At 45.2% G+C, this 23,889-nt stretch overlaps 1 protein-coding gene across 6 annotated transcripts in view; it reads left to right on the top strand.

Moving 5' to 3' along the window:
* The first annotated feature begins 18,031 nt into the window (after positions 1-18,031).
* The window catches only part of ctbp1 (C-terminal binding protein 1), a 211,760-nt gene continuing 205,902 nt past the window's right edge, over positions 18,032-23,889 (top strand). For 2 of the 6 annotated variants that reach the window (XM_078412765.1, XM_078413108.1), the window contains exon 1: positions 18,073-18,151. Coding sequence is in view for 1 of the 6 variants with exons in the window: in XM_078413419.1 (XP_078269545.1) it covers positions 18,145-18,151 (7 nt within the window). In the remaining 5 variants the exon portion in view is untranslated. Of the gene's footprint in view, positions 18,152-23,889 lie in introns of all 6 variants that reach the window. The other 4 variants (XM_078413580.1, XM_078413419.1, XM_078413342.1 and 1 more) reach the window with 4 other exon arrangements.

Genomic DNA, 23,889 nt, shown 5'->3' with positions numbered 1-23,889 from the left:
GTCCTCTTCCAGATTTCCAGCATATGCTGAACGGTAGAAAGCATTTCTGCTTTAAAATCCAACCTAAAAGAGTCAAATTCATCTTTAAATTTCTCACCCAAGGTTTTTATTTCGGCAGTAAGAAAAGTTTTAAGCTCCTCCATTTCGGACTTTTTCGGTTTCATTTTCTGGGACCTCGTTGTAATTGAGGCCGAGGCCTCTGAAGGGCCTTCCTCTTCCATCTGCGGTTTTTTACCGGCTTTTTTTTTTGTCCCACGGGGGGGGGGTGCGTTGTAACGCCAAACCTTAAAGTCGCGCGCCTGATGACCTCACGCAGGCAGCCGTTCAGATTGCGATCGCTGCAGGTAAAACCCGATTTTCTCCCGTTTTTTTTCCCCTCGGCACGGAGCTAGTTGGCGCTGGACTCAAGCCTCCATAGCGCCACCGGATGTTGTAGCATTTCAAGTGCCCATCCAAATGCCTCTTAAACGTTGTGAGTGTTCCCGCCTCCACCACCACCCCAGGCAGTGAGTTCAAGACTCCAACCACCCTCTGGGTGAAAAAGTTCTTTCTCACATCCCCCCGAAACCTCCCTCCCCTTACCCTGTATCTATGTCCCCTCGTTGTTGAACCTTCCACCAGTGGAAGAAGTTCCCCGCCATCTACTTTATCTATGCCCCTCATGATCTTGTACACCTCGATCATGTCCCCTCTCAGCCTTCTCTGCTCCAGGGAAAACAACCCCAGTCTGCTCAGTCTCTCCTCATAGCCGAGGCCCTTCATCCCTGGCAGCATCCTGGTGAATCTCCTCTGCACCCTCTCCAAAGCTATCACATCCTTTCTATAATATGGTGACCAGAACTGTACACAATGTCGTCGCTCACCTGGAGATCGTAGTGTTCTTCGAGCCACTTTGGTTTACGACCGCCGAACCCTCCTGTTGATCCGACCCTCCGTCGTCGACTTCTTCAGTCCAGGTCCTGGACAAAGTTTCTTCCAGCGATCGCTCCTCGATCAACTCCCGGTAGATGTGCGGGCCCAGCCTTACATCCACCGCCGCACGCACCGCGCTAGGAGGCGGGGTAAACGCGCGGGAACATTAGAAAATTAAAAAAACCTCGCCCGCGCTCATCCAACAGCGGCCTACCTCGCCCAGCGCTGCGAAGTCGGACCTGGTCGACCTTACTGCTCCATCCACCGGCGCTCCCTCGAGCTCAGGTATGCCGCTCTTCGACCGATCATCCCAGTCCCTGGACTGCCAGCCCGTGGGCTCCCAGCAAGGCCATCTATGAAGCGCAGCGGCGTGGTCTCCCTGAACCTCCGCCCGCTGGCGTGGGAGCAGCTACCTGACCGAAGCTCACCTGCTGTCCCTGCTAAAGTGGCCCTGATCAACGCAAGATCCCTACAGAACAAGACCTTCATCCTCAACGACTTCTTCATCACCCGTGGATTGGACTTCTTACTGCTCACAGAATCCTGGCTTAACCCTGGTGAGCTTGCTCCACTCGTGGAACTCTGTCCTGATAACTGTAACTTCTTCACCTCGCCTAGGCTCTCCGGACGCGGTGGGGGCTTAGCCACTGTGTTTAAGAAACATTTCAACTGCCGCCTCCTGAACGCTGATAATTTCTCCAGTTTCGAGGTGCAACTAATTAAAGTAGGCCTAGCCTATCCCCTCTTAATTGTTCTTGTGTATCGCCCACCAAAAATGCATAAGGACTTCATCACCCAATTTGCTGATCTGATTTCTAGCATTTTGCCCAAATTTGACCGGATCATGATTCTTGGTGACTTTAATATTCATGTTTGCTGTCCCACTAAGCCTCTTGTGAGTGAATTTATGCACCTGGTTGAGTCCTTCAATCTGACTCTTCACACCACGGGACCCACTCACAAGTTAGGCCATACTCTCGACCTAGTGTTATCGTCCGGATTCCCAATCAACAACATTGAAACTACTGACCATCGGACCACAGCGCTATCATTTTTGACGCATCTCTGCCTTTATCTCCCGCAAAATCTCATCTCCCTGTTCGCTACTCCCGCGACATAAATTCATTGACTGCCAGTAAATTCTCCGAGGCTCTCACAGCTGCCCCCAACATCTGCACTATTGAGGCCTCTTCCCCCCATCTCAGCACTGAGGATCTCGCCTCTTTATTTAATATCACTTGCTCTTCCATCCTGGATTCTATCGCTCCCCTTAAAATGAAAAAGTCTAAGCCCAAAGGTCGGCCGTGGCTCAATGACTCCACCAAAGCCCTAAGAAGGGAGTGCAGAAAATCAGAAAGGAGGTGGAAATGTGACAAGCTTCAAATTTCCTTCGAAATTCTGAGAAACAATCTTCTCAAATACCAGGAAGCAGTAAAGTCTGCTAGAGCACAATACTTCTCCAACCTTATTTCCAAAAACTCTCATAACTCCAAGGTCCTATTTAGAACAATTACCTCTGTCATATGTCCCGCCCCCAGTACCAGCTTAGTTGGGTCCCCTGCTAAGTGCGAAGAATTCGCTAAATTTTTCACCAACAAAGTTGAGAATATTAGAATGAACATTTCCCCTCCCACCCGTGACCTAGCTGTCTCACTAGTCTGTTCATCTAAATTGAACTGCTTCCAACCCGTCACTCTATCCTCCCTTGCAAAGCTTGTCTCTGCTATGAAACCTGCAACCTGCCCCCTTGATCCTGCCCCCACTGCCCTTCTGAAGGATGTCATTGCAATAGCCGGTCCCAGCATCCTCTCTATTATCAATAGTTCTCTGGCCACTGGCACTGTTCCAAACAGTTTCAAGCACGCGGTGGTCCAGCCCCTACTGAAAAAACCTAACCTAGACCCCACCTTGCCTAGCAACTACAGACCCATTTCCAAACTGCCATTCCTGTCAAAAGTCCTTGAAAAGGCAATTCTAAACCAATTAGTGCCCTACCTGCACCAAAACACCATCCTGGAAAGTTTCCAGTCAGGTTTCAGAGCCCACCACAGCACAGAGTCTGCCTTGTTGAAGGTACACAACGACCTGCTTCTCGCCATCGACACCGGCGACTGTGCAATCCTGCTCCTTCTCGACCTCAGCGCAGCGTTCGATACAGTGGACCACACCATCCTTATTGACCGTCTCCGGTACGCGGTTGGCATTGATGGCACTGCCCTGAGCTGGTTCGCTTCGTACCTCAAAGATAGGAGTTTCGCCATCAACATAGGCAGTTATTCCTCTGCTCCAGCTAGCCTCTCCTGCGGAGTTCCACAAGGCTCCATCCTAGGCCCCATTCTCTTCTCTCTATACATGCTCCCCCTTGGCCAAATCATTCAAAGGCACGGCATTTCTTTCCACTGCTATGCCGATGACACTCAGCTTTACCTCCCCCTGAAACCCAACAACCAGTCAAATTTAAACAGCCTCTCACAATGCCTTGAGGACATAAAATGTTGGATGGCACAGAACTTCCTCCAATTAAATGAGAGCAAGTCTGAGGTCATCCTATTTGGCCCCCCCGACTCCATCAAATTGATAACAGGCAGTCTTGGAAGTCTATCCTGCCTAGTCAAACCGCATGTCAAAAACCTCGGCATGATATTTGACTCTGCATTAAAATTTGATAAGCAAGTCAACGCTGTGGTAAAAGCCAGCTTCTTCCAACTTCGAACCATAGTTAAAATCAAACCTTTCCTCCAATTCGACGACACAGAAAAAATCATTCACGCTTTCATTTCCTCCCGCCTAGACTACTGCAACTCCCTATACACTGGGATCAGCCAATCTTCCCTGTCCCGCCTGCAACTGGTCCAAAACGCCGCAGCGAGACTCCTGACGGGTACCCGTAAAAGGGACCACATCACCCCGATTCTGGCCTCTCTCCACTGGCTCCCTGTACGGTACAGAATCAACTTCAAGCTCCTCCTATTCACGTATAAAGCCCTAAATGGACATCCCCCCCCCTACATCAAAAATCTTCTAACCCCCCTCTCTAACTCCAGGTCCCTCAGGTCGGCCGACTTGGGGCTACTCACTATCCCGCGGTCTAGGCTTAAGCTCAGGGGTGACCGCGCTTTTGCGGTTGCAGCTCCTAGACTGTGGAACAGCATCCCTCTCCCCATCAGAACTGCCCCCTCCATCGACTCCTTTAAGTCCAGGCTCAAAACCTATTTCTACTCCCTAGCGTTTGAGGCTCATTGCGGAGGCGCTGTGAACTGTTTGCGTGCTACTGTATGTTTCGTTTTTTTTTCCATTGGAACCTAATCAGATGTACAGCACTTTGGTCAACGTGGATTGTTTTTAAATGTGCTATACAAATAAAATTGACTTGACTTGACTTGACAATACTCCAGCTGCGGCCTCACCAGTGTTCTGTACAATTCCATCATTACCCCCCTACTTTTATATTCGATGCCCCGGCTAATGAAGGCCAGTAACCCATATGCCTTTTTGACCACCCTGCCCACCTGTCCTGCTGCCTTCAGGACTTGTGTACCTGTACTCCAAGGTCCCTCTGAACCCCTGTCTTCCCTAGGGTCCTTCCATTCATGGTGTACTCCCTCTCCAAGTTATTTCTGCCAAAGTGCATCACCTCGCACTTTTCAGGATTAAATTCCATCTGCCACTGCTCCGCCCATCTGACCATCTCATCTATATCTTCCTGCAGCTTGCAGATCCCTTCCACGCTATTCACCACCCCCCCTAACTTTGTGTCATCTGCAAACTTGCTGATCATGCCCTGTACGTTGACATCCAGATCATTAATGTAGATTACAAACAGTAAGGGACCCAACACCGATCCCTGCGGCACCCCACTGGACACCGGCCTCCAGTCACAGAAGCAACCAAAGGCAGTGAACCTGACTCCTTAATCCCTTCCATCATCTAAAAGGCCCAAGTCAGACGTCTGGTGGAATACTCCCCACATGCCTGGATCCTGCAGCTTCAAGACTCAGAAACCTCATAAAGTATCCTCTTGATTGGGACCCAGAAAGTTGCCACAAGTGTTCACTCTGTTCACCATAGCTCACTGCTGCTCTCTCTGCCATTAACAAAATACGTTGCAGTCACATGCTGAGGCTCCTTCAATACCACACCCACATTTGCAGTCTCTGCCACATGAAGGAAAAGAGCAGCAAGTGTGCAGGAAAGACATCAACTTTGCGCGCTGTTCCAGTTTTGCATCAGACTGGCTAATAAAGGTACAGCATCTAAATCTTCATCTAAATCCTGGAACTTATATCCTGGGAGTTCCTCCACTGGAAGAACTAGAGTGGAACTGAACACAGCTCCTTAATATCACTGTTTTCTGAAAGGGCAAATAAGGATGAGCATTAAATGTTGGCTTTACCAACATCCTTATCCCGTAAATGAATGAAATAGTTTGTTTAGAGCTCTTAGTATTCATGGTTCTGCAACAATTAATTCCCTTGACAAGCAATGAAGAAGTACATTTGCAATTATATATACTAAGGACTACCTCCATTTGGCAACTTGGTCGTCATGTATGAGTTGGGCTGAAGGGATTTTTCTGTGATGTATGACTCCAAAATATTTCTATCTATCGACCTGTCCAAGTGTTATTTAGATGTCATAATTGTACTAGTCCATTCCACTTGCTAAGCAGCTCATTCTATATACACACCACCCTCAAGTCTCTTCTAAATCTTAACATTCTCATTTAAAACTATGCCCACCAGTTTTAGACTTCCCAACCTTGGGGAAGAGATTGCAGCTATTCACCTTATCTATGCCCCTCATGCTATTATATCTCTCTATAATGTCACCCCTCAGCTTCCTACGTTCTGGAGGAGAAGTCTGAGTCTATCCAGCATTTCCTTATAATTCAAACCTTCCATGCCTGGTAAAATCCTTGTGAATCTTTTTTTGCCTCCTTTCCAGTTTATTGACATCCGATAGCAGGGAAACCTAAACTATACACAGTAATTTGAATGTGGCCTTACCATATTCTTGTGTAAATGGAATCAATACTAACCATCTACCGACACGGTGGCGCAGCGGTAGAGTTGCTTCCTTACAGCGAATGCAGCGCCGGAGACTCAGGTTCGATCCTGACTACGGGCGCCGTCTGTACGGAGTTTGTACGTTCTCTCAGTAACCTGCGTGGGTTTTCTCCGAGATCTTCGGTTTCCTCCCACACTCCAAAGACGTACAGGTTTGTAGGTTAATTGACTGGGTAAATGTAAAAATTGTCCCTAGTGGGTGTAGGACTAGTGTTACTGTGCAGGGATCGCTGGGCGGCGCGGACCCAGTGGGCCGAAGGGCCTGTTTCTGCGCTGTATCTCTAAAAATCTAAAAAATCTAAATCTCCTGGTTTTAAATAATTTGATAGCACTTTAATGCCTCCGTTCGAAACTGCACTTCTCATATATGTTTGCATTTTAAAATTTCAGTTTATGAGATTAAACTTATGCAATAATGCTTACAAAAATGTTTATTTGCTAATCTTGATCTTCAACATTCTTGGTGTGTCTCTTCACATTATTGGCTGATCCAGCCACTCATTTCATAGACATGGTCGGAAGCAGTTTATCAATTACAAAACTAAATTAATGGTCATGAATTTGCAAAATGTACACAGTAAATACATTCTTAAGAAGTTACCCTGTCAGTAAGAATTATTTAAAACTGCACGATATCTGTAACTGTTGCAAGACTCTTTGTGCAACAGTGGTTTGAAGTAATTTGGTGTTTCCCTGATTCACAATTCCTTTCTTCTCTCCCCTCCCGCCCCCAAACTAATCCACCCCCTTCCCTCCACCCGACATTTCCATGGCAGGGGATATTATTTGTAGTTGTGAGAGAGTTTGAATTGGGGCAAGGTCCAAACATTAGCTGAAAAATCTAATCATTTGAATTTTGAAGAAATGTTTTTATCTGGCAGGAATTCCTGTACCCTTTGTTCAGGAAAACAGCAGGGGATGTAATTTTATTCCATGATTTGGCAAACAAAATTTATGTAGCTTGAAGCAAATATCAAGAAGCACTGTATGAATTGTAAGAACTTGCTGGTATTGGTATAGTTGTCATCACTGATGGTTTATGCATGTATTATGAGGAATATTTCAGCCCACTGAGCAGAATTTCATTGTATTTCATTTAACATTATTCTGCTCACAAAGCTTTCCAATTTGAACCTTTCCCTTTGGGTCATTCCTGTCACCCATTAAACATACAATGAATATTGAACACTTGGATTGATTGCTTGGCAGATTCTGAAGCTGGAATGACATCAGAAACCACAAGTGAAGTTTATTCCTGATCATTTTCAACATTGGATTACAATTTGAAACATTACCGTGCAGTTTCAGAACAGTTGCAATCGAGTGGGTTTATAATTTTAGTGCAATATTTGTGCCTCAACTTCACAAACTTAAGCTCAATTACCTTGCCTTTAAAAATCTGTCGATTTCAAAATGACTTAGAATCCATATACATTAAAGGAGAGGATTCCAGATTTTCTTTTCTGTGGTTTATGTTAAGAGATTTTCTTATTTGGACTCTCTCTGGCTTTATAGCGCTAATGAAGAGCAGGAATTTTCCAAATAAATCACCATACGACACAGAATGAATCCACTTGGTCCATCGGGTTCATCTCAGTACCAAACAGAGCAATCCCATCATTCCTATTCATAGTCTATTGATTATCGAGGGAATTATTCTTTTTCCGGGAGGCTTTATAACTGCTATCACTCCCTTTGATAAATGGGTCTACTGTGGATAGGGTGAGCAGTTTTAAATACTTCGGAGTCCACATCAAAGAGGATCTGATATGGGCAATGCACATTGCCGCACTGGTGGGTAAGGCAAAGCAGCGCCTTTACCACCTTAGACGGCTGAGGAAATTCAGAGTGTCTCTTAGGATCCTTCATTGCTTCTACTTTGGGGCTGTGGAGAGCATCCTGTCCGGCAACATCACAGTTTGGTTTGGGAACAGCTCTGCCCAGGACAGGAAGGCCCTGCAGAGAGTAGTGCGTTCGGCAGAACGCACCATGGGAACTACACTTGCCCCCCTGCAGGACCTATACATCAGGAGGGGCAGATCGAGAGCAAGCAAGATTATGAGGGACCCCTGCCACCCCAGCAACGGACTGTTCCAGATGCTATGGTCAGGCAAACGCCTCCGCTGTCACGCTGTGACAACGGAGAGGATGAGACGGAGTTTCTTCCCACAGGCCATCAGGACTGTTAACTTTTATAACTCCAGGGACTAAATTTTGTCTTCTCTGTATTAACTTTTATTTATATGCTGTAACTGTAATTCTTTTTTGTGCACAATCCGCCGGCATTGCCACTTTCATTTCACTGCACATCGTGTATGTGCTGTGACAAATAAACTTGGCTTGACTTGACTTGTTCATTATCTATCTACTTATAAGGCTTTTATAAGTTAGATAAGGATAACGTATAAAAGAAAATTTATCCACCAGCATGTCTTTGCAATATGGGAGGAAACCACAGCACTTGGCAGAAACTCACAGAGTCAATGGGAAAACTTACAAATCCCACAAAGACAGGATACAAGATAAGAATTGAAGTGGGGCGCTGGAGCTGAATGGCAGCAGCATTAACTACTGTGCCACATAGATGTAAATATTGTTTCCGTGGATGATTTTAACTGGTCGTGAATGAAAATTGAATTTAAAAGTAATGATGATGGCTCAGGAAAAACAGTAATCATACATTTTTACCATGAATTGGTTGGCACACTTTTGTACTGCTGGCTTGAGGGAAACAGTTTAAAATGGAAATGAATTGTAATGGAAATTATTATTCATCCGATTTACTCCATTGTTTACAATTTCTGTTGGCCAAGTAACATTCATTTAATGTGCAGGAAGGCACTGCAGATGCTGGTTTAAACCGACATTCATTTCATGTTCAGTTTGATTCATACAAAGTTTAACTAAAATGAAATCAGTTATCAGCTTTTCTGTTTGAATGTTCAGCATCAGAAATAAGTGTAGTGGAGAATTAAAAGCATAAAATATTGGAAGAACATGTTATGCTGCGTCTGTGGTAAGGCTCATTGTCAGGTTTGTGGTTGTTCATCCAAGCCAGTTTCCAAGGCTGAATGGTTACAACACATTAAAATGCTAATGTGACTTTCTTTTCTTCACAGATGATACCTGACCAGCCATTGCAAAAGAATTTGCAAAATCTTTTCACGCAATTGCACTTTTCCAGGATCTGTACTATTTTTGCTTTTTTATCCAATGGTGAATTTAATTATTTTTATGCAATGGAAAATTCCTGCTAAGAATGTCATTGTTATGGACTGATTCTACATTTATGGACAAAACAGCTTGGAGGTCACTGGAAGATTTAAATGAATTGCTATGGAAAGATGCCATTCAGTTGGAAAGAGTGCAGAGATTTACGAAGAAGATAGATGCAAAAAGCTGGAGTAACTCAGCGGAAAAGGCAGCATCTCGGGAGAGAAGGAATGGGTGACGTTTCGGGTCGAGACCCTTCTTCTTGTGTCTATCTTCGGTTTAAACCAGCATCTGCAGTTCCTTCCTACAAAGATTTACGACAATGTTGTGAAGACATGTGGGCCTGAGCTATTGGGACAGATTGGGCAGGAGGAGACGTTATTTCTTGGAGTGCAGGAGGCTGAGAAGAGATATTGTAGAGGTGCATAAAATCTTGAGGGGAGTAAATAGAGTAAATAAACAAAGGATATTTCCCCAGAATGCTATTTGGACAGGGACATGAAAAGGAAAGGTTTTGAGAGATATGAGTGAAAGGACATTGAGCCAGAGGGCCTGTTTCTGTGCTATTTCACACTATGACTCCAGAAATGTTTCTCCCATTAGTGAAATTGGAATATAATGCCCACTGTTAAATTATTGTGCCACTTTGACTTTAGAACACAATCTGACAGAACATATCAGCATATCAGATAATTTCAACCCTTATCAAGCACTGGGGAAAGCTTTATGCCACATTTTATCATCATTCTGAGTTTTTTAATCTCACAAGCGATTCAGACTAAGACTCTCTTGCACTTCTCCAAGAGAGGCAGGGAATTTGAAGGATACGGAGACCTAGAAGATTGCAGATGCTGGAATCCGAAAACAATGAATTAAAAGTGTGCTGTGGTATTCCTCGAAGTGTCCAGATGCCCGGAAATCTGCTGGTCCACAATAACCAAAATCCCAAGCTTGCTACATTTCAGGAGTACAGAATTCAATAAGAACATCAGATGCAATTGTTAAGTCCTTTGAACCATGTACTATTCCAATATTGTCTTCGTATGGTTATCAGGGAGGTTCAATTTAATCACATGATGCTGGGCTACTGTGGCGGGGGTCTGAATACTATCATGGGTAACAAGCTGAAATCAGCTGCGATCTCTGGCATTGATACATCTCTACCAGAAGAGCTCAATGCCTTTTACACCTGTTATGAACAGGCAAATAAAGTTCTACCAAGGTGCATACCCCATCCCCCACTGGCCCTGTCCCATACATCTTGGTGACAGAAGTTGGATTTGCTTTCTTGAGGATAATTTTTTGGAAAGCGGCCAGCCAGGATGGAGTCTCTGACATTGTGTGTCAATTAACTGGCCATAGTCTTCCCCGACATCTTCAACCTCTTACTTCAACAGTCTGCTGTTCCCTTCTGCTTGAAGGAAACCTCCATTGCAGTCCACAAGAAAAGTTAAATGACCTCTCTCAATGACTGCCACCCAGTAGCTCTAACAACGGTCATAATGAGATGCTTTGAAAGATGGGAAATGCCCATATCTGCACCAGTTTCTGGATCCCTTTTGCAATTTGTGTACAGGAGAAATAGATCTACCGAAGGTACCATCTTTCAAGTGCTACATTCAGCTTCAGATCACCTTGACAAGAAGAACACTAATGTCAGGATGTTATTCATTGACTACAGCTTAGCCTTCAACACTATAATACCAAACTTGTCGACCTTGGCCTTGGAGCCTCCATCTGCTACTTGCCTCTGGAGTTCTTGATCGGCCGACCTCAGTTGGTTAGAATTGGTCATAATCGTTCCTCCATCCTGACCCTCAGCTTCGGTGCCCCTCAGGGTTGTGTGCTCATTCCCTTCCTCTACTCTCTGCACACCCATGACCATGTGGCCAAGCACAACTCAACCTTTAAGACCATGGTTGTTGGTCAGATCCAAAGATACTAGAGGAACAAGATAGGCCACTCGACCCTAAAAACTGTAGTATGTCATGGCCCCATTTAAGTAGACAGAAACTTGCAGAAACATTTTAAAAGGAAAATAACATAAATCTGTAAATTGATAGATAAGATACATTCTGCATTTTAATGGTATCATCACACATACTGTTCCCCAAAACACTGATTGCACTGCGAGAGGCATAGCGAACGGTGGGTTTTGCCTACTAAAATGGCGGATGTTACGCTCCTTTGCGTACTACACTTCAGTATAGGCGATGTCAACGGAGTGGTCCATCTTGTTCCTCTAGTATCTTTGGGAAGATCTAAAACAACAATGAGACAATGTACAGAAAAGAGATGGAGAATGTTGCTTCATGGTGTCTGGAGAACCTTGCCCTTAACAAGACAAAAATGTTGTTTGTTGACCCAAGGAAGTGAGGGGATGAACCCAACTCTGCCCTCATCAATGGAGCTGATGCAGAGAGGATTGGCAGCTTAAAGTTCCTAGGTATTCAGATAACCAGCAAACAAGCCTGGTCCCATCACAGCAATGCTGTGCTCCAGAAAAGCATCAGTGTGTTTACTTTGATAAACATCTGAGATGATTTGGCATGTTCACAAGGTTTCTCTCAAACTTCTACTGATGCAGTATAAAAAGTATTCCGATGGGAGATATCTCATGCAAGTGTGGCAACTATCCAGTCCATCACAGTCTTGGCACTTCCTTCCATTGTCTCCATTTTCATTTGATTATTCTGTTATTGTAGTTTAATATTTTTTGCAATAGTTCTGACTTTTTTACACTGGAATCTTTCACCATTCTGCTGTCTTGTTTGCTTTGCTGCATATATTGTATTTATCATTACTGTATGTATTCTGTTTACTCTGTGAACAAGGAATTTTATTGCACCATTATATGTCAACAGACTACTCGGATTCTGAATTTTCAGGCTTTTCCAATTTTCGACTGTGCCCGGGTGTGAACAAGTTCTGATTTTACAGTTGTCCATGAGTTGATTTCAGCCATAAGCTGGAAAATGCGAGGGAATCACCTGATATAGCCACCATACCTCCGCAGTTGGTGGCAACAAAAACACAGAAGACTGATAAGAAAGAAGAATGAATAAAAGTGAAGAGAGAAAGGAAACTAGTTAAGCTGTTTATCAGAATGAAGTGCAGGAAGGAACTGCTGAAGCTGGCTTACACCGAAGATAGACACAAAACTCAGGCATCTCTGGAGAGAAAGGATACATTCATCAGAATGAAAGTATAAGAAAATAACTGCAGATGCTGGTACAAATCGAAGGTATTTATTCACAAAATGCTGGAGTAACTCAGCAGGTCAGGCAGCATCTCAGGAGAGAAGGAATGGGTGACGTTTCGGGTCGAGACCCTTCTTCAGACTGAATATGTGTACAGTATATTTGTCAGGCTTTTGAATTTAATAATACAGGAGTTTGCTTGCATTCATAAATCAGGCATTCTTAATCTGGGGATGACCTGGAACACTTGATCTGAGTTTTGTAACCTGAGCTGCTTTTTTAAAAGTTGTGATGCTTACTAATTTACATTATAATACATTTGTTAATTATTGGGTTCAAATAAGGCATAAGCATCTGGTATTGAATCTGTGCTAGCATCTAGTTAAAGATCAATATATTCTTCCAGGGACCAATACTGAATGCAATATGTTTAGTTTGATTTGCAATGGCACTGCTATTTCTCATCAGAGGATATCAGAACTTCATTCTGCCGCTGAGGTGCATCTATATTAAATCAGAGCAATCCATTAAAGGCCACTCAGGATAATTGATATAAATAACAGATTGCCTGCACAATTGCAGTTTAATTGCTTTTGCTGAGAAAAAAAGATTAGCAGGTGTTTGTAAATTACTGGCTCCCGGTCAAACAAAACCAATATAAAATGACTTTGTATTCATTCATTCATGGGTTGTATATTGTTGCCTGCCTCTAACTGCCCTTGAAAAAGTGGTGGTGGTCAATAGCTTTCGTGAAAACCAAAGTGGGAGAAAACATAGAAAAACAACTTAGAAAAATATGCAGGAGTGGGCCATTCGGTGCTTCGAGCCAGCACCGCCATCGCATACAACAAATTACAAACCATTCATAACAAGGATAGAGTCCCCCTTATCCTCACCTTCCACCCCATCAGCCGTCGCAAATTATCACCTCCAACATTTCCGCCGCCTCCAACGGGACCCCACTACTGGCCACATCGTCCCATTTCCACCCCTTTCTGCTTTCCGCAGAGACCGTTCCATCCGTAACTCCCTGGTCCACTCGTCCCTTCCACCCAAACCACCCCCTCCCCAGGTACTTTCCCCTGCAACCGCAATAGATGCAACACCTGTCCCTTTACCTCCCCCCTCGACTCCATCCTAGGACCCAAACAGTCTTTCCAGGTGAGGCAGAGGCTCACCTGAACCTCCTCCAACCCCATCTATTGTATCCGCTGCTCCAGATGTCAACTTCTCCACATCGGCGAGACCAAGCGCAGGCTCGGCGATCGTTTCGCCAAACACCTCCGCTCAGTCCGCCTTAACCAACCCGATCTCCTGGTGGCTCAGCACTTCAACTCCCCCTCCCATTCCCAATCTGACCTTTCTGTCCTGGGCCTCCTCCATTGTCAGAGTGAGGCCCAGAGCAAATTGGAGGAACAGCATCTCATATTTCGCTTGGGAAGTTTACACCCCAGCGGTATGAACATTGGCTTCTCTAACTTCAGATAGTTCCTCTTTCCCTCTCTATCCCCTCCCGCTTCCCAGATCTCCCTCTAGTCTTCCTGTCTCCTACTACATCCTATCTTTGACCTGCCCCCTCCCCTGACATCAGTCTGAAGAAGGGTCTCGACCCGAAAAGTCACCCATTCCTTCTCTCCAGAGATGCTGCCTGCCCGCTGAGTTACTCCAGCATTTTTTGCCTACCTTCTGCCATTCAATATGATCATGGCTGATCATCTAAAATCAATACCCTGTTCTTGCTTTTTCCCCATATCCCTTGATTCCTTTAGCCCAGCGGTCTCCAAAGTGTGGCCCGCGGGTCACATCCGGCCCGCCACGAGATTTTATCCAGCAGGCAGCAAGTACGTTCCGTGCTGCGGGTTCTGTGGTAGCATGGGAACTTTTTTTTTAGCGGCCTATATGAATGGTGATTTATTGTCACGTGTGCACTGCACAGTGGAATTATTTTAGCGAAGATCACACGTGCACAAGTCACCACCATATCTTGACGCCATTTACAAAAAGTCGAGTCGAAAGGATGTACAGGAGTGGCTCCCGATCCAGGGGAGTCCCCGGCTGCTGGAGGCCTCCTCCGTCGCCCTCGACCGGCTCGGCCCGTCGATCGACGTCCCTCTCCTCGCCCGACCGACCGCCTGTGTGTCCCGGGCGAAAACCCTTCTGCAGCCGACCTTGCGCTGGAGGCATTACCCCTCTCCTTGTGGCCCACACACCGTGTCCGTGTCGCCAGCAGCTCCCTCTTCCTCAGTTCTCCGGTCTTTAGGGCTGATCTCGGTGGCAGTTTCCGAACTTACATGTCAGGTGGACTATCAAGCACCGAGCCTTGCAGCACCCCAATAGTCACTGCCTGCCATTCTGTAAAGGGCCCGTTAATTCCTACTCTTTGCTTCCTGTCTGCCAACCGGTTCTCTATCCATGTCAATACCCTACCCCCAATACCATGTGCTCTAATTTTGCACACTAATCTCTCGTGTGGGACCTTGTCAAAGGCTATTTGAAAGTCCAGATACACCACATCCACTGTCTCTCCTTTATCCATTCTACTTGTTACATCCTCAAAAGTTCCAGATTAGCCAAGCATGATTTCCCCTTCATAAATCCATGCTGACTTTGACCGATCCTGTAGGAAAATAACTGCAGATGCTGGTACAAATCGAAGGTATTTATTCACAAAATGCTGGAGTAACTCAGCAGGTCAGGCAGCATCTCAGGAGAGAAGGAATGGGTGATGTTTCGGGTCGAGACCCTTCCTCAGACTGATCCTGTCACTGCTTTCCAAATGCGCTGCATTAGCATCTTTAACAATCGACTCAAGCTAACATGTGAGGCTAACTGAGCTGTAATTCCCGTTTTCTCTCTCCCTCCTTTCTTAACTAGTGGGGTTGCATTGGCTCCCCTCCAGTCCACAGGAACTGATCCAGAATCGAGAGAACATTGGAAAATGATCACCAATGCATACACGATTTCTAGGGCCACCTCCTTGAATACTCTGGGATGGTGAAAATCTTTTTGCAAAGCTGTTTGGTTGTATGTTCCAGAATTTTGATTGAGTGATGATGAAGGACCATAAGCATCCAGTTAGAGGCACAGTGTATGTGATCTTCACAACGTGACAACTCCACGAAAAATACAAGGAGCAGCAAGCCTTTCTCAACCCTGCAAAAGCCTGAGGTTCTCAGCCTTGGAGGGTCTGTGGAACACTTTCCTCCAATTCATCGAAATTATGCTCGACGGTAACTGGAAATTACCATAGAGTAACTGAAAAATGTTGATGGTGGCTGATTCAGTGACAATTATACCATTGCATGCCCAGAGGGTGTGGCTGGACCTTGTTTCATTCAAGTTGGCCATTACCTGGCTCTTCACTGGCTTGAATTTATTTTCCATATATCAGCTCATATCACAATGTATACAGGTCTTCATGCTGCTATCCTGTTATTTCTGCTTTATCTGAGCAGCAGCAACATTATTTCCTTGATGCATTTGAAATTTGGTGGTGTCTGACGTCCGGTTGTCCCAGCCTACTCAACCTCTCTCTATAGCTCACACCCTCTAGTCCTGGCAACATACTTGTAAATCTTCTCTGTACTTTTTCAAGCTTGACGTCTTTCCTATAACATGGTGCCCGGAACTGAACACAATACTCTAAATGCGGCCTCACCAATGTCTTATACAACTGCAACATGACCTCCCAACTTCTATACTCAGTACTCTGACTGATGAAGGCCAATGTCCCAAACACCTTTTTGACCACCTGATCTACCTGTGACTCCACCTTCAAGGAACCATGCACCTAGATTCCTCTGCTCTACAACACTCTCCAGAGCCCTACCATTTACTGTGTTGGTCCTGCCCATGTTAGACTTCCCAAAATGCAACACTTCGCATTTCTTTGTATTAAATTCCATCAACCATTCCTCAGCCCACTTGGCCAATCGATCAAGATCCTGCTGCAATTTTTTTCAGAACCATTTTCACTATCTGCAAAACCACCTACTTTTGTATCATCTGCAAACTTGCTAATCTTGCCATGTATGTTCTCATCCAAATCATTGATATAGATGACAAACAGTAACGGGCCCAGCACCGAACCCTGAGGCACATCACTCGTCACAGGCCTCCAGTCCGAGAAGCAACCTTCCACCATCACCCTCTGCTTCCTTCCATGAAGCCAATTTTCAATCAATTCAGCTATCTCTCCTTGTATCCCATGCGATCTTACCTTCCAGAACGGCCTAACTTGTAGAACCTTACTGAATAAACAAAAAAACCATCTTTTCCGAATTCAGTAAGATAAACGTTGTTGCCTCGGTGGTTCTGTCACAAGAAACAAGGCCTTGTTCAACAACAGGGCTCAATTGACATAACTGGATGACGTGGATTAGTAAGTTTCTGCCACAATAAAAACATAGTCACACAGCATAGAAACAGACCCTTCAGCACAACTTGGGCCAGGTTTTATCATTTAGTTTTGTTTATTGTCACATGTATCGAGGTACAGTGAAAAGCTTTCTTGTTGCATGCTACCCAGTCAGCGGAAAGTCTATACGTGATTACGATCAAGCCGTCCACAGTGTACAGATACAGGATAAAGGGAATAACGTTTCGTGCAAGATAAAGTCCAGTAAAATCCAATTAAGGATAGTCCAAAGGACTCTAATGAGTTCATGACCGTTCGCTAGTTGTTGATAGGATGGTTCAGTTGCCTGATAACAGCTGGGAAGAAACTGTCCCTGAATCTGGAGGTATGCATTTTCACGCTTCTGTACCTCTTGCCTAATGGGAGAGGGGAGAAGAGGGAATGTCCAGGATGAAACCCATCCTTGATTATGCTGGAGGCTATGCCGAGGCAGCTCGAGGTGTAAATGGAAGTCACTGGAAGTGTGGTTGGTTTGTGTGATGGTGTGGGCTGCATCCTCAATTCCCTGTAATTTCTTAGTCTTGAATGGAGCTGTTCCCAAACCATGCTGTGATGCATCCCAATAAAATGCTTTACACAGCAAATCTGTAGAAGTTGATGTGAGTTGTTGGAGACATGGCAAACTTCCTAAGCCTTTTAAGGCAGTAGAGGCATCCCCTCCCTCCCTCTCCCCTCCTTCCCTCCCCCCTCCTCCCTCCCCCTCCTTCCCCTCCTTCCCCTCCCCCTCCCTCTCCTCCCTCCCCCCTCCCCTCTCCCTCCCCCTCTCTCCCTCTCCCCCCCCCTCTCCCCTCCCCTCCCTCTCCCTCCCTCTCCCCCCTCCCTCTCCCCCCCTCCCTCCCTCTCCCCCCTCCATCTCCCTCCCTCTCCCCCCTCCATCTCCCTCCCTCTCCCCCCTCCATCTCCCTCCCTCTCCCCCCTCCATCTCCCCCCCTCTCCCCTCTCCCCCCTCCATCTCCCCCCCTCTCCCCTCTCCCCCCTCCATCTCCCCCCCTCTCCCCTCTCCCCCCTCCATCTCCATCTCCCCCTCTCTCTCTCTCTCTCTCTCTCTCTCTCTCTCTCACACACACAATCTCTCCCCCTCCCTCCCTCGGTGTCTCCCTCTCTGTGTCCCTCCCTCCCGTCGGCCCAGCAGTTGTGTCACTGAGTAATGAGCGACGCTGTGGTTGGCCAGTTTCCAGGCGCAGCTGCCCCCCCCCCCATTGGCCCGGCCCTGCCCAGGCCCCGCCCCGCGCTCCGGCGGACACTGATTGGATTCGCGGCCTGGTGTTTTCTCTCGCAGCCTGGGGTTTGTTTTACCCGCTGAAGCAGGTTCTGGTACAAAGTGAAGGCGTGGGGGATGCAAGGTTTGCCTCTTCATTTCTCTGTTTTTTTCCTGTGGGTGAAGGTGGCTGCGAGGGAGCGGCGGCCTGTGAGGGGGTGGGGAGGGAGGGGGTGGTTAGTTAATTGGGGGGTGGGTGGAGAGAGAGACAGGGACGGACGGACGAGCTGTTTGCGCACTGATTTGCAGACGGGTGGATGTATTTAATTATTTGGAAAGACTGGGTGGGGTTGCTTGTGGGCGCTCACCGTGTGCTGCTATGTGGTGGATGAAGGGGTCGGGTTGTGTCTTCAATAAACAAATGCCGGGGAGCCCGTGTATTAAGGGGTGGTGGGGGGAGGATGAATCTGTAAGTTGCAGCAGATAAGTGTGTTGTAATCGGGCTGCTCGACTTGTATTTCCTCGTAGATGATACTACCCCTTCCCGTAGCGTAGTAGTTGTATCTGTTGTGGTGTATTTTTGTTGCTGGAGGTTTGTGGGATGCTGTAACCGAATGCATCCATAACGTGGCCGCCTTTGATGCAGCCAGTGTGCGAAGACTTACTACAAGTTTATTTATTTTTTGCCATGAAAGACAGTTGTAATATTTCAGTTTCTAATCTTCTCTGAGAGTAATGTAAGACCCGTTTTATTTATATCTAGTTTTAATGGGTCAACTTGATGTGCATTTCCAAATTACGATTTTTAATGCAAGGTTATTTTAAAAGGGGTTTTCTGAATCGGATTCAGCAGCGGCCTGTGCTGTGGACGCTATTTTTTTGTTTTTGTTTTAGTCGACTGTCCATAAATAATTTTAATCATACTTTGCTTTTTTGAATGAAAATGTCGCCTGTTATGTGTCAAGTAAACTATCCTCCATAATAGCAGAAGCAGAGTAATTCATGGGTTTTAAGAATAAAAATATACTGTTTTTGAGTGATATACAGAAAGCTGTCATGGTTCTGTGTGCACGTATATTTTCATTCATAGCGGATTCGAGTTCATTCATAGCGGATTTGGAGTGTGTTTGACACTTCCATTGAGCTTTGCATTGAGGTTGTAGAAAAGTTCACTAGTGTGGATGAGACACCTTTGTCGGCATGGGCAAGCTGGGCCGAAAGACCTATTTCCATGCTACATTACTCTGGCTCTAAGTGGCCTCTGTTGGACTTCAGCAAACATCTCACACTTAAAATTACAAAATGGGGGTCATATGTCACAGAGCTGGGAAATAGCTCCTTCGGCCCAACTTACACATGCCAGCCAAGGTTTAGTTTATTGTCACGTGTACCAAGGTGGAATGAGAAGTTATTTGTTGCATGCCAACTAGACAGCGGGAAGATTATTCAAGATTGCAATCGGGCTGTCCACAGTGCGCAGATACACGATAATTTAGATTTAGAGATACAGCGCGGAAACAGGCCCTTCGGCCCACCGAGTCCGTGCCGCCCAGCGATCCCCGCACATTAACACTATCCTACACACACTAGGGACAATTTTTACATTTACCCAGTCAATTAACCTGCATGCCTGTACATCTTTGGAGTGTGGGAGGAAACCGAAGATATCGGAGAAAACCCACGCAGGTCACGGGGAGAACGTACAAACTCCATACAGACGGCGCCCGTAGTCAGGATCGAACCTGAGTCTCCGGCACTGCATTCGCTGTAAGGCAGCAAGTCTACCACTGCGCCACCGTGCCGCCTGGTAGCAACGGTACCATTGTTTAAGTCCAATAATGGTAACAACGTTTAGTTCAAGATAAAATCTGATTAAAGATAGTCTGAGGGTCTTCAATGAGGTAGATAGTAACTCAGAACCACTCTCTAGTTGGTAGGATGGTTCAGTTGGTAGTGCCATCTACACCTGCCCCACGTGCTTGTGTTTGGCCCATATCCCTCTAAATCTTTCCTCTCCATGTGCCTGTCCAAATGTCTTTTACATGTTGTTATGGTACATGCCTCAACAGCCTTCTCTGGCAGCTTATTCCATATACCCAGCACCTTCTGTGTGGAAAACGTTGCCACTTGCATTCCTATTAATTTTTTCCCCTCACCTTAAACCTATGCTCTCTGGTTCATGATTTTGTCTACTCTTGGTAAAAAGAAAACTGCATTCACCTTATCTATTCTCCTCAAGATCTTGTCCACCTCCATAAGATCACCCCTCATCCTCCTGCTTCTCCAATGAATATATTCTAGCCTGCCCACCTCTCCCTTTTAGCTCTGGCCTAAAGACCTGGCATTTTCCTCAAATCTACTCTGCATTCTTTCCAGCATAACATCATCCTTCCGATAACAAAACAGAACCCAATACTCCAAATGCAGCCTCACCAACCTCTTGTATAATTGTAACGTCGTAACATGACGATTTCTGTACTCAATACCGTGACTGATGAAAGCCAATGTGCTGAAAGCCGCCTTGACTACCGTATCCACCTGTGGTGCCACTTTCAAGGAACTATGCATCTTCACATTTACGAGAATGATTCCAGGAATGAGTGGATGATGACGGCACTAGGCCTCTACTTGCTGGAGTTTAGAATGATGAGGGGTGATCTCAGTGAAACTTACCGTCTAATGAAAGGCCTGGATAGAGTGGATGTGGAGAGGATGTGTCCACTAGTGGGAGAGTCTCAAACCTGTGGTCATCACCTCAGAATTAAAGGACGTTCCTTTAGGAAGGAGATGAGGAGGAATTTCTTTGGTCAGAAGGTGGTGAATCTGTGGAATTCATTTGTGGTATTTTTAAGGCAGAGATCGATAGATTCTTGATTAGTAGATGTGGCAGGGCTTACGGAGAGAAGGCAGGAGAATGGGGTTAAGAGGGAAAGGTAGATCAGCCATGATTGAATGGCCAGATGAGCCGAATGGCCTAATTCTGCTTTTATCACATATCACATTATCAATGATCGCTCTGCTCCACAACACTCCCTGGAGCTCTGCCATTCACTGCGTAGGTTTGACTGCCTTGCCATGGTTTGATTTCCCAAAATGTAACGCCTCATCCTTATCTGCAGTAAACTCCATTAACCATTCCTCGGCCCACTTTCCCAACTGATCAAGATCCTGCTGTAATTTTTGGTAACCATCTTTGCTCTCTTTGATATTGCCCACTTTAGTATCATCGGCAAACTAAGTAATCATTGAAATAAACCACAAACCGCAATGGGCCCAGCACCGATCTCCGAGGCACACCATTTATCACAGGTCTCCAGTCCCAAGGAATGGAAGGATTGATGTAGGTTTTGAAGCTGAAAGTGGTATTTGCTTGCCAGCAGAGTGCAATTTTGGGTTCTTTTTTTTCTTCCTTTTGGTAGCTGTTGAATGTGAGTGTGCAAAACGTTTTTCCGATGACAGTCATTGTCTCATGAGATTCAAGGAAAGAGCTTCTATTACTTGATGATATACTGTAAATTGGAAAGAATCAGATCTGCTGCAAGTACTTGAGTAAAGGCAGTGTTGTCGAATGAAACTTTTAACGACTCGTGTCAAAGAACTTTCAGAACTGGGAAAATTTCACGGGAAGTAGAGAGGGCAGATAAGGCAAAATAAGATTTATTTTTCGGCTTATTGCTGTTTGTGGTTTATATCAACGATTTAGATGAGAATGTACAAAGCACACTTGAAGATAGTCAGCTACACTGTCTACGATACCAGCGACATTAATGTCATCTGCAAACATACTAATAAAACATACTACAAAATATGTTTGCAGATGACATTAATGTTGCTGGTATCGTAGACTGTGTAGACGACTATCTTCGAGTGTGCTGAGAAATGGCTAATGGAGTTGCAGATGAGTGCGAGGTGTTGCATTTTGGGAAGTCAAACCAGATGAGGGCCTACCCCGTGAATGGTTACACCCTGAGGAGTGTTGCAGAGCAGAACGATCTAGGAGTACAGGTGCCTCGTTCCCTGCAAGTGGATCACAGGAAGATAGGGTGGTAAAGAAGTATTTTGGTGCATCGTCCTTTGCCGGTCAGGGTATTGAATATGGAAGGTGGGTTGTTACAGTTGTACGAGACTTTGATGAGGCAGCACTTGGAATATTGTGTTCAGTTTTGTCACCCTGCCTACAGGAAGGCTGTCATTCAACTGGAAAGAGTGCAGAGAAGATTTACAAGGATGTTGCCAGGACTTGAGGTCTGGAGCTATTGGAAGAGGTTGGGCTGGCTAGGACTATTCCTTGGAGTGCAGGAGACTGAGAAATGATCCTATGGATAAAATCGTAAAGGGAGTATAGATGGTGAATGCACAGGGTAGGGAATCAAGAACTTGAGGGCAGAGGTTTAAGGTGAGGGGGAGAGATTTCCTAGAAACCTGAGGGATTACGTTTTCACACAGAGGGTGGTGTGTGTATATGGAATGAGTTACCCAAGGAGATAATTGAGACGGGTACCATAAGGTTTAATAGACATTAGAATACTTTTCAATTTTAATTAATTACTAGACCAAGTGGGCCCATTGGGCCCGTTCCTCCTAGGGTTTCCATTGAATAAGGTTTATGGATACCCTAAAGTCTATTCGTTGAGGCATTGAAAATTTCCAATCATGAAGAACAATAGTTAACACAACCAGTAGAATGAAGAACTACGTTGCAAAGCTGGGAATCAAACTGAGACTTTCATTCATATATAATTATCAAATCATTACACAAACAAAAGTGCTGAATTTGCCACTTTTGTGATCTCATCTTTGTGATCTATGTGATGTTGTAGCAGTTGAGATTTTGAGCTGAGCATGGATATGAGAGTTCTGTGGATAGGAAGATGCTGAAGTGTCTTGGGTCTGAAGAGGAGTCTTGACCCGAATCGTCACTTACCCATGTTCTCCAGGTGTTCTGCCAGACCCGCTGAGTTACTCCAGCACCTTGGGTCCTTTGCTGAAGTGACTATGTTTAATTAATTTAGAATTGAATGCAGAGGTGACCAATAAACATAATGAACTTTAAGAATTTTGGAAAGGAAAACAATGGTGGATGGCTTTAGCATTTTTCTAAAGTGTGACCTTGAATTTTCAAGAGATGGATCATATTAACTCCCTGATAAGATGGTGTCGTATGATTTATGTTTATCTACTGGAATTGAGGAAGTGGCTCCATAGATAATGCAAAATATAAACCCCTTGCAAGGCACTAAAAAATATGGGGCAGTACTTGCGGCATGGGGTGGGAATGCTCTATTGGGAGGTGGCATGGACTGAATGACCAACTTCTGCGCTGTTCTAAACACAATTGCTAATTAATATATTCGTGTTTCTAACACTCAATGTCCATTCAATCAATAATACCACCTCCTTTTGCTATTTCTGCTAGGCTTGGAGCTAACATTTCTCCCTTGTCCAAGATTGTTAGTGTTCTCAAAAGGTTTTTATTCTCTGATCAGCATAATTGGTTATGTATTCTGAACAGTTCATAAATCACAATCGGAACTGTCACCTTTTTTCCAAAAATATTTGGGTTGTTTCCTTCAGAAACGTAACTTGGATGTGAGGGACAAGCTACTTGTCAAACCACCTTTCATTTATGTCACTTTCTGGCGAAAGCAATCCTTTACCATAAGAGAGTTTTCAGTTCCTTTAAATAAGTGATCTTTTTATTTGCTTTGCCAGTTGTGCAGAGCATGAGTTTGAGCTGGTTACATTTGCACAGCACAATGCTTGTGACGAAGAGCATGCCGTTTAGTGTCAAATACCTCTGCGTTTCCAACCAAGTCCATTTTATTTATTTATGCTGGTTGTAATCCTGTTTGTGTACTCTGAAGTTCTCGTAATCTATCAGGA

Source organism: Rhinoraja longicauda, chromosome 1 (assembly GCF_053455715.1).
Source record: "Rhinoraja longicauda isolate Sanriku21f chromosome 1, sRhiLon1.1, whole genome shotgun sequence".
Taxonomy (NCBI): Eukaryota; Metazoa; Chordata; class Chondrichthyes; order Rajiformes; family Arhynchobatidae; genus Rhinoraja; species Rhinoraja longicauda.
The sequence above is the reverse complement of the archived record's forward strand: the minus strand, read 5'-3'. Positions and strand labels throughout refer to the sequence as shown.